The 17,573-nt window shown below is 37.3% G+C and overlaps 1 protein-coding gene across 3 annotated transcripts in view; it reads left to right on the top strand.

The window, feature by feature from the left end:
* Positions 1-17,573, top strand: part of DNAH8 (dynein axonemal heavy chain 8) — a 364,549-nt gene that overhangs the window by 111,691 nt on the left and 235,285 nt on the right. For all 3 annotated transcript variants that reach the window (XM_072833179.1, XM_072833178.1, XM_072833180.1), the window contains exons 26-30: positions 872-1,067; positions 9,849-10,045; positions 10,583-10,709; positions 13,232-13,467; positions 15,604-15,708. In XM_072833179.1, the coding sequence (XP_072689280.1) occupies positions 872-1,067; positions 9,849-10,045; positions 10,583-10,709; positions 13,232-13,467; positions 15,604-15,708 (861 nt within the window). The remainder of the gene's footprint in view (positions 1-871; positions 1,068-9,848; positions 10,046-10,582; positions 10,710-13,231; positions 13,468-15,603; positions 15,709-17,573) is intronic.

Below are 17,573 nucleotides of genomic sequence, written 5' to 3'. Positions count from 1 at the left end.
TTACATTTGGGTAATTTTCACCCCAGTTTTTAACAAAAATTGGAACATTATTTTTTTATCTATTATAAAAAATTCTCTGCATAGTTCATGAGGTATTGAAGGTTAGTGTAAGAGATGAGTTAAGCATCTATTCAGCCATCCGTTAGCAAGTACTCTAAAAGTATTCTTGCTTTTTCTTTCTTTAAGCATTAAATTATCTAAATAGTCCATGTCAGAAGTCCAAATCCCTACCCCAAACACAAAACTGTGAGGTAACCAAGAATGGCAGAAGAGAAAGAAAGGAAGAGCCTATGCCCCAAGCACAGAGATTCTTGTGCCTTCTCCTGGCACTTATATCTACCACCATCCTAGCTGTCACTTGGCATTTGGAACTCCAGTCACACAGGATGACTGAGGTGCACTCTGTGAGGGGCCACGGGATAAGGCTGGGCAAGAACAATCTGTGACTCATCTACCACTACCTATACCTACACGGTTTGGCCTCCTGGAGGACAGCTTCTGTGCTTATTTGGCACATTTCAGAGAACTGAAGTCCAAACGTTGGCAGGATAGCTTCTTCAGTCAATTTGCTTCTTGGGCTCCAACACATAGTCCACAATTTCTGGCTATATCCAGCCACCCTGGCAGGGAAAGGATGACAAGTACTATGCTTGACCTGTTAGCCTGCAGGAAATGAAAAAATGGGAAAACCTCAGGATAGGGAGAATCCGTGGCCTACCCTCCTCTAATACCCATTCCCTCCAAGCAACCTTCCACTGGGCCAGCTGAGGCTTTCCTACCTTTCCTACCCAATGGGGGACAGGTTGGTGAGAAGCAGAGGGATGGGTGGCGTGTGCCGCCAGTACCAGGAATCTGTTTATTCACTCCACAGGTAATGGTTCCTAGTTTGGATGACATTCAACAAGCCATTAACCGGATGATCCAGCTAACCCTGGAGGTCAGCAGAGGAGTGGCCCACTGGGGGCAACAGCAGACCCGTCACATAAAGCCTGTTGTCACCAGCCCCAGCCGTACTACTACTGAAGTGACCCATTTAAATACAGCAAAACCTGGGAAGAAGGAAGAGAGTAAGAATGTTAAAACAAATCTCAGATGAATAGAATCTTAGAATTATAACAACTAGTCAACAATCTTTGTGATTCTTCCTGGGTACAACAGCATATAGAGTCTTAAAATTTTAATTCCAAGGTAGTTAACAAGCAGTGTTATATTAGTTTCAGGAATATAGTGTAATGATTCAACATTTCCAAATATTACTCTGTGCTCACCAAGATAAGTGTGCTCTCAATCCCCTTCACCTATTTTACCCAGCCCCCAACCTACTTCCCCTCTGGTAACCGTTTGTTCTCTAGAGTTAGGAGTCTGTTTTTTGGTTTGTCTCTCTTTTTTTTTCTTTTTCATTTGTTTTGTTTCTTAAATTCCATACATGAGTGAAATAATATGGTATTTGTCTTTCTCTGACTGGCTTATTTCACTTAGCATTATACTCTCTAGCTCCAACCATCTTGTTGCAAATGGCAAGATTCCATTCTTTCTTATGGCTGATTAGTCATTTTTACATGTCTATTTGTTAAATTTTGCATTAAAAATAAAAAATGAGTGTTCTCCATCCTCCATCATAAATATAACATACAGACATTTCCATCTAGAGTTTAGAAATAGGAGAACAGGGGATCCCTGGGTGGTGCAGCGGTTTAGCACCTGCCTTTGGCCCAGGGCGCGATCCTGGAGACCTGGGATCGAATCCCACGTCGGTCTCCCGGTGCATGGAGCCTGCCTGCTTCTCCCTCTGCCTGTGTCTCTGCCTCTCTCTCTCTCTCTCTCTCTCTGATGTGACTATCATAAATAAAAAAAAAAAAAAAAAAGAAATAGGAGAACAAGGATTTTTATCACCGTTCTATCATAATCTTAGATTCAAAGAAAAATTATAAGAAGACTTGGTACTAATTCTACTTTCGGCATTGTATTTGGTGCAATGAACTTAGTTTGCTGGAACATAGTGCTTAGAAGTTTGAGGTCATGTGTTCTTTGTATGTTCAGTACATATAAGCTATTATTCCCTTAAGTAATTATCAGTGTGATAAGCCACTGACCCAAAGTTCCATGTACATTTTTGGACACTTTTGTGTAGAAAGCCAAACTATTGATAAGTAAAAATTGCATGTATTTAGGATATAAATGTAATATCTTGATATAGGTATATATTGTGAAATGATTACCACAATCACAGTAATTAACATGTCCATCACCTCCCACAGTTACCATTTTTTGGTGTATGCATGTGGTAAGAAGATTTGAAATCTACTCTCTTAGCAAATTTCAAGTGTACAAGACATTAGTATTATCTGTAGTCACTATGCTGTACATTAAATCTCCAGAACTTATTTATCATATAACTGAGAGTTTGTACCCTTTGATCAAGATCTCCCCTTTCCTCCACTCCTCAGCCTCTGGTAACCACTGTGCTACTCTGTGTTACTATGAGTTTGACTTTTTTTGACAATGGAATATTATGCAGCCTTAAAAAGAAGGAAATCCTGCCACTGGTGACAATAAGGATGAACCCAAAGGATGTTATGCTAAATAAAATAAACCAGACACAGACAAATATCATATAACCTCATTGATATGTGGAATCTAAAAAAAAGTCAAATACTTTTTCTAAAACTGTATCATCTCCATTGGTAACCAGGAAAATGCGAATTAAAAACAATAAAATACCATGCAAATTACATGAATAGATGGCCCAGGCTCCATACCCCCTTTCTATGTTGCACTAACACTGTTCTCTCTGATTATATCTGTGGTCTCAGGGGGTATTCCCTACAACCAGCTAATGGAGGATGAAAAATCTTAGACCCAGTCTATCTTGAGTTGGTTTGATACATTGGTGTAAGCTAAAAATGGACTCCTACCACACTATAGCCTAAAAGGAATGGCCCTTAAGGACAGCAAGAAGGGAAATTCTCCACAGTAGGTAGAGCTTTAAGCAGCATATCCTTTTAAAGAAGATGGAAATGTCTGAAGGAAAGATATACATGGACTCTTGGACAGTGATGAGTGGCTGGACTGGTTGTTCAGGACCTAGAAGGAGCAACATTGGAAAATTGGAGGCAAGGAGGTCTGGGAAAGAAAACTTGCGAGGTCTATGTATACACATAAAAGTGGTGGCAAAAGAGCTATTAGTTCCATCTTTTTTTTCAGAGATGTTAAATAATTTGTGCAGAGTCACAAACCTAGTGATAGGGCTGGGAAGGAATCCAGGGAAGAGAACTAGAATTCAATTCTCTGACCTTTGGTCCAATAATTGCCACTATTCTTTATTTTCTCCCTAGTTCATTCCATATATCTTTCTATTATTATAGCAGGCTAATTTAAAAACCACTAGGTGCAAGAGCCTTTGGACTTAACTGCAACCTTGCAAGTAAGAATTCTATTTTCTGTCAAATTATCAACTCAGTATAATAAAGACATTTGCAGACATGCAATGTCTTAAAATATGTACCCTCAATGCACCCTTTGTCACAAAGTTATTAAAGGTGTACTCTTCCACATGAGAAAACAAAGCAAGAAGACAAGCAAAAAGGAGACATAGGATATTGGAAATGGGAATGAACTATAGCAGAGGTGAAGGGAATTCCTAGATGAATGATAAAAGATGAATACACCATGACAATCGTATTATAAGCAGAGAGGGCAACCAGTTGACTCAAGAGATAGATGAGTTTTTACTGCCTTCACCAAAATGCCTGATGACATTATACTGTCTTTTAACTTGAAGACTGAATGCCTGGGTAAGTCTGGTCCACATTCTTGGCTGTGTTTTTTGTTATCACATATGCTGATGAAGTTGCGAACTACTCCTATTGACCTAGGTCAGTTGAGGAAACTCAGTTCATTCTTTGGAAGTGTTTTGCTTTGACTTGCTACTGGAAGCTAGAGGGAAGGAATTGTGATTTGAAGAAAAAAAGATTAGGGGCACCTGGCTGCCTCAGTCGGTTAAGCATCTGACTCTTGATTTCAGCTCAGGTCATCATCTCAGAGTCCTGGCACCAAGCCCTGTGTCTGGCTCTACGCTCAGCAGGGGTTCTGCTTGAGGATTCTCTCCTTATCTCTCTGCTCCCCGCCCCCCCCCACACACCTCTTTCTCTCTCTCTCTCAAATAAATAGATAAATGTTTAAAAGGAATTAAAAAAAAAAACACGGAAAAAGATTAGCCCACTGCTCTGGCCATATTCCTGCTGGACTCCTTTACATGGCTCATAAACATAGACCTGCCAGATGCTCTGATTATAATGAGGCCTGTGTTTTCCAGATTATAAATGATAGGACTTACCTATGATCCTACCACATGGCTTCCCCCCAAAAGGGCTTTTGTAAATTTGGAGGAAAGCTGAAGCCAAACTAGATGCAGACTGTTTAGCTTTTTTTTTTTTTCCTCCCGAGAACATTCTTCTAACATGGGCAATTAATGTTCTTACCTTTACAACTAGGTTTGTGCTTAGTGCTTAGTTAAAAAAATTAAATAATTAGGGATCCCTGGGTGGCGCAGCTGTTTGGCGCCTGCCTTTGGCCCAGGTCGTGATCCTGGACACCCGGGATCGAATCCTACGTCGGGCTCCCGGTGCATGGAGCCTGCTTCTCCCTCTGCCTGTGTCTCTGCCTCTCTCTCTCTCTCTGTGTGACTATCATAAAAAAAAAAAATAAAAAAAAAAAATTAAATAATTACTCAGCCATTAGAAACGACAAATACCCACCATTTGCTTCGATGTGGATGGAACTGGAGGGTATTATGCTAAGTGAAATAAGTCAATCGGAGAAGGACAAACATTATATGGTCTCATTCATTTGGGGAATATAAATAATAGTGAAAGGGAATAAAGGGGAAAGGAGAAAAAATAAGTGGGAAATATCAGAAAGGGAGACAGAACATGGAAGACTCCTAACTCTGGGAAACAAACTAGGGGTGGTGGAAGGGGTGGAGGGCAGCAGGTGGGGGTGACTGGGTGGCGGGCACTGAGGTGGGCACTTGACGGGATGAGCACTGGGTGTTATTCTGTATGTTGGCAAATTGAACACCAATAAAAAATAAATTTATTATTAAAAAAGTTAAATAATATATTGTTTAGAGGTAAGCATGTTGGCTTACCTTCAAAGAAAATTCAGGATCTTGGTTGTTACCTCTGGGAGAAAGAGAGGAATATATGATTGAAGAGGGCCTAGAGAAGACTACTGAAATATTAGCACCATGGTCTCCTTAATCTGGGTGTTGAATACATTGAAATTATTTTCCTTCTTATTTAATGGATGTTTTATATATGTCATATTCTTCTTTAACTACTGTTTTGTATATGCTGTTGTATATATGATATATTTTAGTTACTCATACATATCCTCCTAAAACACTAGGACTATGAAGCATTTTCTGCTAATGGTATCTGTGGAAAAATTTAGAAGCATTTATTTCCCATTAAAATGAAGAATAAAACAAGGAAACCTGCTATCATCACTTCTATTCAATATTTTATTGAAGAAATCAGACAATAAAAGATGAGATAATTGGAAGGGAAGACTAAGATTGTCCTTACTTTAAAGATCATGCATAGGAAATCCAATGAATCTAGAAACAACTATTAGAACAGTAATGCTTATGTATAAAAGACCAACATACAAAAGTATTTCTATAATAGCCAATAATTAGATTACAATGTAATAGAATTATATGTCAATTATATCTCAGTAAAGCTGGGGAAAATGTAATAGAAAATAATGGATTTTTCAGTAGCAAAAAACCATAAGGAACTTAATAAATAAATTAAAAAATATTGCATAGCATTTTACTGAATGGTATAATGGAAGATAGGAATAAATCCACAACATGAAGAACTCAATTTTTTATTTTTTATTTTTATTTTTTTAACTCAATTTTTTAATTAATTTATAAGCTCAGTACAACTCCAATGGAATCACAACAGAATTTTTTCTACAATTTGTTAAATTAATTTTAATTTTTGGGTAAAGTCATATGGAGGTGCAGTCAAAAATAGCTTAAAATATTGGTGAAGGAAAACAAGGTAGGAAGTCCTGTCCTGCCATATGTAGCAGGAAGGAGTGTTATTAACCTCGACTAACACACTCTCCTAATGGTCCAAGAATAGATAGATCAGTGGAACAGGACAAAGGGCAGAAACATTTGTATATACGAAAATTAGATATATGACACAGCTAGATTTACAAATCAGGGGGAAAGAATGTGCTATTAAATAAATGATATTAGAGACTTTTATTCATATAGAAAAACTTGAACCTAAATTAGATTTTAAAAGCATCTTAAATTCATATCCATTATTCTATATTTTATAGCACTGTTAAATATATGTATTCTAAAACACTTTGAATAAAACATAACAATAAATTTATAACATTAGGGTAGGGAAAAATTTTCAAGAACAAAGCTCAAACCATTGAAGAAAATATGTTTAAATTTGACTTCTTTATAAAGCATTCCTTAAAGAATCCTTAAATTTAAGTGATCATGCTGGAATCTTTAACAAAATGTCAGCAAACTGAATCCAGAAACATATAAAAAGAAGCATATATTATGACCAAAAGAGGCTTATCCAGAAATACAAGGTTGGTTTAACTCTAAAATACAACCTATTAATAAAATAAAGGACAAAATCACTTGATCACCTCAGTAGACACAGAAAGGATTTGGCAAAATCCAACTTTCCTTCATGATAAACATATTCAATGATCTGGGGTTAGAACTGAACTTCTTCAACCTACTAAAAGGCAACTATGAAAAGCCTACAGTCAACATCATACTTAATGGTGAAAGACTAAATTATTTCCCCCTAAGATGAAGAACAAGTTAAGAATGCCACCTTTCACAACGTCTATATAACATTATACTAGCAATTCAATCTGGATTTAATAAGAAATTAAAGATATGCAGATTGGAAAGGAAGAAACAAAACGGGCTTTATTAACAGATAACATCACGTATGCAAAAACATCCTTGGAATACATACACATGCAAAATGATTAGAATTAACAAATGAGTTCAACAAGTGTACAGGGTATAAGATCAACATACAAAGCTCAATTGTATTTCTAAATACTAGAAATGAATAATCTGAAAATGAAATTAAAAAAACAATTTCAAGGGATCCCTGGGTGGCGCCGCGGTTTGGCGCCTGCCTTTGGCCCAGGGCGCGATCCTGGAGATCAGGGATCGAATCCCACATCAGGCTCCCGGTGCATGGAGCCTGCTTCTCCCTCTGCCTATGTCTCTGCCTCTCTCTCTCTCTCTGTGACTATCATAAATAAATAAAAAAAAATTTAAAAAAAAAGAAAAAAGAAACTTCAAAAAAAAAACAATTTCATTCACAATAATATCATAAAGAATAAATTTTACAGAAGAAATGTAAAGCCTGTACACTGGAAGCTACAAAACATTGCTGAAAGATACACCATGTTCATGGGTTAGAAGACTCATTACTGCTAAGGTGGCAGTTCTCCCAAATTAATCTATAGATTTAGTGGAATCTCAATCAAAATCTCAAAGTGGTTTTACAGAAATTGAGTTGATCCTGAGATTTGAATAGGGAGTAGGAAAATTCAAAGAAACTATAATATCCAATACAACTTTTAAGAAGGATATTAAAGCTGGAGTACGTGTGTGAGTTGATTTCAAAACATACTATAAAGTTACAGTAATCAAAACAATGTAGTGTTGGCCTAAGGATAGACATTTAGATCAATGGGATGGAATAGGCAATTCAGATATAAACTTCAGAGTCAACTGAATTTCTGAAGGGATGTCGAGTCAAAAAATGGGGAAATGGGTTGTCTCTTTAATACATGGTGCTCGAACAATTAGACATGTAGATGCAAAAAAAATGAAATTGGTCTCTTACCTCACACCATGCAAAGAAATGAACACAAAGTCAATTACAGAAGAAATAAAAGTATAAAAATTTTAGAAGAGAACATGTAAGAAGTTTGTGATGAGGTTAGGCAAAAATTTGTCAGGACAACAAAAAACATGATCCATTACAAAGAAAATTGACAAATTGGACTTCAACCAAATTAAAAACTTTTGCTCTTTAAAATATATCATTTTAAAAAATTAAAAAGGGAAGCCACACATTTGGAGAAAATATTTGCAACTTGTACATCTGATATAAAGTACTTGTATTCAGGATATATAAAGAACTCAAACTAAGTAATAAGATCATCACCCTCCCCAAATGGGCAAAAGATGAGTTCAACAAAGAAGATATATAACTGGCTAAAAAACACATGAAAAGATGCTCAACACCATTAGTTATTATGGAAATACAGGTTAAAACCATTATGATATACCACTGCACATCTATTGGAATTGGTAAAATTGAAAAATAATCTACTAATTTTTGACAAAGAACATGAACTCTGATGCATCACTGAGGGAAGTGTATGAAATGGTATAGCTACTTTGAAACCAGTTTGACACTTAAAAAGTTGAACATACCTGTATCATTTGGCTCAGGAATTCCATCCCTAGGAATTTACCCAAGAGAAATGAAATCATATATCCATGTAAAGATGTGAGTGTTCACTGCTGCATTATTTGTAATAGCTTCAAATTGCTAGCCAGATGTCCAAAAACTGGTCAGTGGACAAACAAAATGAGGCATAGCTACACAGTGGAATACTTCTGTGCAATAAAAGGGAATTGCCAGGACATGCAACATTAGTTACTTAATTAATTAAGCCAATACCTTGTACTTTCTTTTGCTTTAATTTTGATTAAAATTAAGACAAAAGAATAAATGAGTGACCTGGTCTTAGAGGAGACTATGGCAGGTTCAACAGGAATGTCCTTTTAAGAGACGCTTCTCAGCTTTGGCTAATTGTTGCCATGCAGGAACATGTGCCCTGGACTACTAGATTTAATCTTTTTATTTTCATTTATTTTTTAAAATTTTTTGAGAGAGAGAGAAGGGACAGAGAGAATCTTAAGCAGGCTCCATGCCCAACATGGAGCCCAATGTAGGGCTCGACATGGGGCTAGATCTCACAACCCTGAGATCATAACCTAAGCCAAAATCAAGAGTTGGACACTTAATCAACTCAGCCACCCAGGCACCTTAGATGAAACCTTTTTATTTAGTTATTTTTTATTTTTTTTTATTTTGATGAAACCTTTTTAAAAGAGAAGTTAGAAATCTGGAATTTTGCATGAACGATTATCCTTTTTAATTGTTCACAAACGCCTTGAAAAAAGTAAGGCATTGTTTGGGCCAAACAAAACTATCAGTATAGTTGGTTTGATGGAGAATACCTAATTGAAAATTTTGATCAAGAAGTGACATGATCAGATTTTGGCAAGAGATATTTATAATGGTGGTTGATAGTGATTGCATGATTTCTATATACCAGATGCTGAGCTGAGAGGATGAACATATGTTGTCTCATTTAATCCTCCATGAAGATCCAAAACTGGCCTAAGGTTACTTGGGTAATAAGCATGGTGCCTCTCTTTCAACCACCATGCTGTTTGGTAGAGCAACAATGTGAGCTCTTTTGACCTTTTCTCAGAGGAGTTATTTGGGTAGGAGGGTTTAATCAGTGTTTTTAAGTTCTTTTCTCTGAAAACAGTTTTCCCACATTAAAGAAATCTACACCTCAAAATCTGACACAGTGGTTTAATAAGATTAAGTGAAGGTTTAAAGGAATAGCTCTTAATTATTTGGAGGGAGAGTCTTTTAAAAACTACAAAAAAGTCTATAAATATTAACATTGATAATATTTAAAGTTGAATAGAAAAGTTATATACATATAAAAACATGTGTTTTCAGGATCCTTTGAAGAAATTATTCCTGCAAGGAAGCTGAAGAATTTTTATCCAGGGGTAGCAGAGCACAAAGACATTTCCAAGTTGGTTCTTCTCCTTTCTTCTTCTGTGAATTCTCTACAAAAGGTGGCTCATGAGGCCTTGCAGGACTTTCAGAAGTACAAGACGCTCTGGACAGAGGACCGGGATGTGAAAGTGAAGGTGTATTTCTGCTGCCTGGGATGTAGTTTGGGTTTGAATTGTTTGTATCTAACTTGCATGAGAGGACCAGGAAAGTGTTAGTGATCGTGACAGGAACTCATGAGCAGAGATCAGGAATCTGTAAATGCTAAGCACCTAACATATTAGAGTTTCTGCAATTTTCACATTGACATTCTGAGGCAACTGAGAGGAAGGAGGCTCAGATAGATTTCTTTTAATTTGTGTAAACAATTGAGTACCAATTAGGCTCCAGACACATTCGGAGGCTGGGTATTCAAGAATATATTACACTTACAGAGATTCAGCTGTATTTTTGGCTAGAGACTCAAGGACACATGAATAACTTAGTTACTCCTGGTAGGCTATGACATTCTCTCACATAGCTTCATTTTCCAATACTATCAGTTCATCCCTTTCTTTACTGAGCCACTGGCCTGATGTACAAGTGGATAAGTATATATATATATTTTTTAAAAAAGGGCAGTGTGAGATTTATACTGCCAAAAAACTAAAGAAAACATTGTTTCTTTACTACAGGAGTTTTTAGCTAACAACCCCTCTCTGACTGAAATCAGATCAGAAATTCTACACTTCGCCACTTTTGAACAGGAGATTGATGAATTGAAGCCTATTATTGTTGTGGGAGCACTTGAATTGCATACAGGTGTTTTAATAATATTATGTAAAGTATTTGTATTTTCACATGAAACGTTGCCTTATTTAGAAAGCAGTTATGAGGGACGCCTGGGTGGCTCAGTGGTTGAGCATCTGCCTTCAGCTCAGGTCATAATCCCAGGGGCCTGGGATCAAGTCCTGCATCAGGCTCCGTATAGGGAGCCTGCTTCTCCCTCTGCCTGTGTCTCTGCCTCTTTCTGTGTGTCTCTCATGAATAAGTAAATAAAATCTTAAAAAAAGAAAGAAATCTACTTCGGTACCATACTGTAAATATCAAATATTTCCTGACCACCAATATTGTTCATATATATGTTGTATAAATGCATTTATATAATTTGTATGTTATATAATATACTATTATATATTATTTGTAAATAATACTATACTAGGGTGGCTTAATATACTGACTATAATGCAATTCCCCAATTGGCAGTCAGACAACTAAACTATAGGTGAAACTCCTTTTCAGGTTTCTCTGAGGAGGGAGTTGTATACATGAGCTAGGAGTCAAACAATTTGAGGTTTCCTGAGAAGTTAATCCATTTGGGGTTAGAGTATCAAAGGATGATGAAACAGCCACTTACTATCTGAAATAAAAAGCCCAAACTTATTTTATTGATTAGGAGAGTAAATGAGAGTGATGCTGGGCAGGCACAGTGTCCCCCGCAGAGTACATTCATACTGGGTGTCCGGACAGCACGGGGTTTAAGGACTGTGGGTATAAATAGGTTATTATCATCTGTAGAAGATGTTTACTCAAATGAGACTGTTGTTGATTGGTTGGCACTCAGAGATGGGCTTATTAAATAGGTTCTTTTTGATTGGTTGACATTCAGAAGGGAGGGCCCGATGCTGATTGGTTGGCAAACGTATGTGAGGGTCCTGCCTGGGTGGCTCAGTGGTTGAACATTTGCATTTGGATCATCCTGATTCCAGGGTCCTGGTATGAGTCCCACACTGGGTTCCCCTTGGGGAGCCTGCTTCTCCCCCTGCCTGTTTCTGCCACGCTCTCTGTGTCTCTCATGAATAAATAAATAAAATCTTTTTTTTTTTTTTAAGTATGTGAACTGAGGTCAGTTGGTCTATGGCTTAGGTTTAAAACTGGGATATGGTGGCTACTTACTGCCATGGTTACAGCAGTACAGTATTATCCGAAGTTTTTGAGAAGATTTTATTCTCAGGAAGTATTTGAATGACCCATTTTACATCAACTCTACATATTAAGTAGACTTTCAGATCTATCCTTAAAAAGCAAGTATAACTATGGCTCTCAAATTTGACTATGAAGGTTACCTGACCTCTTTAATTCCATCTCTTCTGCTGGTAACAATGACAGTACTCACCTCATGAGCTGCTTTAGATGAGACACTTAGCATACTACCTGGAACATATCTGATGTTCAATAAATATTGAATACTGTTTTTAAAAAAGATTTATTTATTTGAGAGAGAGAGAGTGTGCACATGGTGTGGGGGTAGGGACAAAGGGAGAGGGAGAGAGAATCTCAAGTAGACTCCCAGCTGAGTATGGAGCCCAACTTAGGGCTCGATCCCACCACCTAAGATCCTGACCCGAGCTGAAATCAAGAGTCAGCAGCTCAACCAACTGAGCCACCCAGGCTCCCCTTAAATACTGTTATTCTATCTATCAAGAAGGAATTTAATTTGGGGAACAGTCACAAGTACTTGAAGGGAATATTTAGTTAGAAATCAGAAACTATGCCTTGGGCAATAATTCCAGGAACTGTATGTAGACTTTTGGAAAGTTAGTTTACCTATTATTTAAATTTCCTATTTGTTTTCTCATAGTGGGTAGCACTGTGATTTCTCATACAAAAATCAACTCTAGCACAGTGTCAGAGTTGGCTGGGGGCTCAATTCTTTTTTTTTTTAAAGATTTTATTTATTCAGGAGATAGAGAGAGAGAGGCAGAGACACAGGCAGAGGGAGAAGCAGGCTCCATGCAGGGAGCCTGACATGGGACTTGATCCCAGGTCTCCAGGATCACATCCTGGGCTGAAGGCGGCACTAAACCGCTGAGCCACCCGGGCTGCCCATGGGGGGCTCCATTCTAGAGAGAGGAAACTAAGAAATGGAATAGGCAGCAGCAGTTCTAAAGAAGGGGAAGAGTGGGCTGAATGCTTGGGGCCTGAGGAAAAGGAGACTAGGCCTGTAAAGTGCAGACTCCATGAGAGGATCTCACAGCTTCAACCAACAAGCCAGCTGTGTGTCTCCTCTCAGGCCACCATCAACTCAGCTACCTAGTCTTCTCAGTCTAACTGTTGGAAGTTGATGGGGGAGCAACCATGTTGCAAGCCTGGTGGGGCTAGGGCCCGAGGGGTACCAAGAGAAGTAAAGAAGAGTGTGTAGGAATTGATAAGATAGAGTTGACTAGTTAGAGCTGTGGTCATCAGATAGGACAGTGCAGTTATAAATGCTCAGATTAGACATGAAGTAAATAGTTACAGAATGCCAGGTGTATTCCATTTTGATCTTTCTCTCTCTACCCCAGAGCCAATGAAGTTGGCCTTATCCATTGAGGCTAAGGCATGGAAGATGTTACTCTGTCGATACTTGAATGAAGAGTACAAAAAGAAAATGTCCGACATGATAGCATTCATCAATGAATACTTGAAAAAGTTATCTAGACCCATTCGTGATTTAGATGATGTCAGGTTTGCAATGGAAGCATTATCATCTATCCGTGATAATGAAATTCAAATGGACATGACTTTGGGACCAATTGAAGTAAGAAGTAATCGCATTTTTCTGTCTGAAATGCCTTTTTTTTTTTTTTTAAGAGAGACACACTAAAAAATTGATCCTGTTAACGTATATCCTTCATCTATTTTATGGCATAGTCTGTCTGTTTCTCCTTTCTGATTTGATGTCCTTGGAGGGGTTTTGACAATTACCGACAGTGAACAGTACACAAAGGAATATATTAATATATTAACATTGCTCTGAACTGTTCTAGACAATGTTTGTTTTTTTATGCTAGCACCAACATTTTACAGAAATGAATGGTTGTATTCTTTTATGTCAATCTTAACATGTTAGGCAAGTTCCCCAAATATCTTTGGCTTTCCTTAGAAACCACTTATAGGTCATTCATGACCAGTGGCATACCAAGGGAAGCATGGTGGGAGCAGTCTACTTAGGCTTAATAGTAAATTGTTTGAACTAACATCAAGCAGAGATTTTTTAGGGTAGAGTACTATATTAGTTTCCTACTTCGGCTATAACAAATTACCATAAACCTAATGGCTTAAAACAACGTAAATGTATTATTTTACACTTTTACAGATCATAAATCTGAAAATGAATTTTATGGGGCTAAAATCAAGATGTCAGAAGGGCTGTACTCTTTCTGGAGGCTTCAGGAGAGAGTCTGTGCCTTGTCTTTTCTAGCTTCCAGAAGCCACCTGCATTCCTTGACTCCCAGCCACTCCCAGCAATGGTGTCACTCCTGCCCCTGCTTCAGTCTTCACGTCTTCTCTGGCTTGACTCTCCTGCCTCCCTCTTTCCCTTATATGGACCTTTGGGTCCACCCGGTTTGTCCAGGATAATCTCCCCATCTTAAGTTTTTTTTTTTCTTAACTTAATCGCATCTACAAAGTCCCTTTTGTCATGTAAAGTTACACAATCAAAAGCTCTGGAGATTGAAATGTGGACAATGTTGGAGAGACCATTATTTTGTCTACCCAAGTATTTTATGACTGATATTTAAATTCTTAGTTCATGGTGATAATAAAAATATGACTCTTAATTTATTACTATTTTTTTTAAGAGAGAGGGAGCACATGTGAGTCAGTGGTGGAGGAGGGGCAGAGAGAGAAAGGGAGAGAATGGATCTTAAGTAGGTTTCATGCCCAGTGCAGACCCCAGTGTGGGGCTTGATCTCACAACCCTGAGATCACAACCTGAGTTGAAATCAAGAGTTGGACACTTAACCAACAGTCATCCAGGTGCCCCAGAAACTTTATTCTTCAGCATAAATTCTTTTAATAAATCCAATTGCCAATCCATCCCTTTGACAATCCAAGTTTCTTTTCTTCAGAGTATCTCCCATATCATTGTTTCATTCTATTCTTTACATAGCCAACCCATATTTTAAGAGTAATGAGATGATATTTTGCATGGTGTTGCACAAGATCAAAGAGGAGAGAGAGAAAATTGTTCTAGGGATATTTTCTAGGATAATATTTTCTAAGATAGTGTTTCTCTCTTCCTTTCCTTTTCTCTTTTCTCTTTTCTTTTCTTTTCTTTTTTCTTTTCTTTTCTTTCTTTTCTTTTCTTTTTTTTTCTTTTTTCTTTTCTTTCTGCTTTATGCCCAGCACAGAGCCCAACATGGGGCTTGAACTCATGACTGTGAGATCAAGACCTGAGGCAAGATCGAGAGTTGGTTTCTTGAGATGCCTGGATGGCTCAGGTCGTGATGCTGGGATCCTAGGATTGAGGACCAGGGCTCCCCACATGGTGCCTGCTTCTCCCTCTGCCTATAACTCTGTCTCTCTCTCTCTCTCTCTCTCTCTCAAATAAATAAATAAAACCTTAAAAAAAAAGCTTGTTGATTAACCAAGTGAGCCACCCAGGCACCCCAATTAGCATAGTATTTCAAAATGATCTGCTTACATCTCCATCAGAATCACCTAGATGCTTATTAAATACAGATTTTGGGACCTAAGATCTAGAGTCAATATCTGGCATCAGGGAGAATCTAGAGGTGCTTTATATACATGCTCAATTTTTGGAACTACTATTCTAGAATATACTCTCTTCTTATAAGAATGGGAAGAATAAGAATGTGTTTCTAGAAGGCATCTAAATCATTTGGCATTTGATTTCCTTGTGATGTTTCTGAACTCTACTCCCACTTTCCAGGAAGCCTATGCTATTTTAAACAGATTTGAAGTTGAAGTGACCAAAGAAGAATCAGAAGCAGTAGATACTTTGAGATATTCTTTCAACAAATTACAGAGCAAAGCTGTAAGTACAATTTAATTCTTATTTTTTTATAAGTTGCTATCTCTAGAAAAAATTTTTCATACATTTTAAAGCTTAAATATATATTATTTTAATACCCTTATTGAGATTTAATTTATATACCATAAAATTTACCTTTTCAAAGTATATAGTTCAGTGATTTTTAGTATATTCATAGAGTTACACAACCACCATCATTATCTAGTTTTAGAACACTTTCATCTTCCCAAGAGAAGCCCCCATACCTATTAGCAACCACTCCTTCTCCCTTTTATCCTAGTCCCTGGCAATCATGAATCTACTTTCCTGTCTCTATGGATTTGCCTTTTCTGGATGTGTAATATAGATGGACGTACACAATATGTAGCCTTTTGTGACTGACTTCTTTCATTTGGCATGTTTTAAGGCTTATCCATGTTGTCCTCTGAATGACTGCTTTATTTTCCTAACAGCTAATGATGTTGAGCATCTTTTCATGTACTTATTGGCCATACATCCATCTTGCTTGGAGAAATGTGAATTTAAATCCTTTGCTTTTAAAAAGAATGGGTTATCTTTTTATTTTTGAGCTGTAAGAATTTTTTTTTATATATTTTGGATATAAGCCCCATATGAAAGGATTCGCAAATATCTTCTCTCTTTCTATGGATTGTCTTCTCAATTTCTTTTTTTTTTTTCAAGTTTTTATTTGAATTCAATATGGTTAACCTATAGTAGTACAATATTAGTTTCAGATGTACAATATAGTGATCAAACACCTCCATACAACACCTGGTGCTCATCCTAAGTGCACTCCTTAATCCCCATCACCTGTTTAACCCATTCCGCCTCACCCACCTCCCATCTGGTAACTGTCAGTTTGTTCTCTATAGTTGAGTCTGTTTCTTGGTTTGCATCTCTCTTTTTTTTCCCTTTGCTCCTTTGTTTTTGTTTCTTAAATTCAACGTATGAGTGAAATCATAATGGTATTTATCTTGCTCTGACTTATTTCACTTAGCATAATATATCCATGTTGTTGCAAATGGCAGGACTTCATTCTTTTTTATGGTTGAGTAATATTCAATTGTATATGTATACCACATCCAAACAAAAAGCTTCTGCACAGCAAAGGAAACTATCAACAAAACTAAAAGGCAGCCTTCAAAATGAGAGAAAATATTTACAGATGATACATTTGATGAAGGGTTAGCATCCAAAACATATGAAGATCTTATAAAACTCAAAACCTCAAAAATGAACTAATTAAAAAATGATTAGAAGATATGAGTAGACATTTTTCCGGAGAAGACATACAGGTGGCCAGCAGACATATGAAAAGACATATGAAAAGATCAGTCATCATCAGGGAAATGCAAATCAAAACTACCATGAGATATCACCTCACACTTATCAGAATGGCTAAAGTCAACAGTACAAGAAACAACAAGTGTTGGCGAGAATGTGGAGAAAGGAGGACCCTCTTGCACTGTTGCTCGGAATGGAAACTGGTGCAGCCACTGTGGAAGACAATGTGGAGGATCCTCAAAAGGTTAAAAATAGAACTATGCTATGACCCAGCAATAACACTACTAGGTATTTATTCAAAGAATACAAAAACACTAATTTAAAGGGATACACACAGACTGATGTTTATAGCAGCATTATCTATAAGAGCCAAAGTTGGAAGCAGCTCAAGTGTCTATTAACTGATGAATGGATAAAGATGTCTTTTCAATTTATTTATTTTTTAAATTTTTTTTTTATTTATTTATGATAGGCACACAGTGAGAGAGAGAGAGGCAGAGACACAGGCAGAGGGAGAAGCAGGCTCCATGCACCGGGAACCCGATGTGGGATTCGATCCCGGGTCTCCAGGATCGCGCCCTGGG

This window comes from Canis lupus, chromosome 7, assembly GCF_048164855.1.
Source record: "Canis lupus baileyi chromosome 7, mCanLup2.hap1, whole genome shotgun sequence".
Taxonomy (NCBI): Eukaryota; Metazoa; Chordata; class Mammalia; order Carnivora; family Canidae; genus Canis; species Canis lupus.
This window is presented reverse-complemented; position numbering and strand designations above follow the sequence as displayed.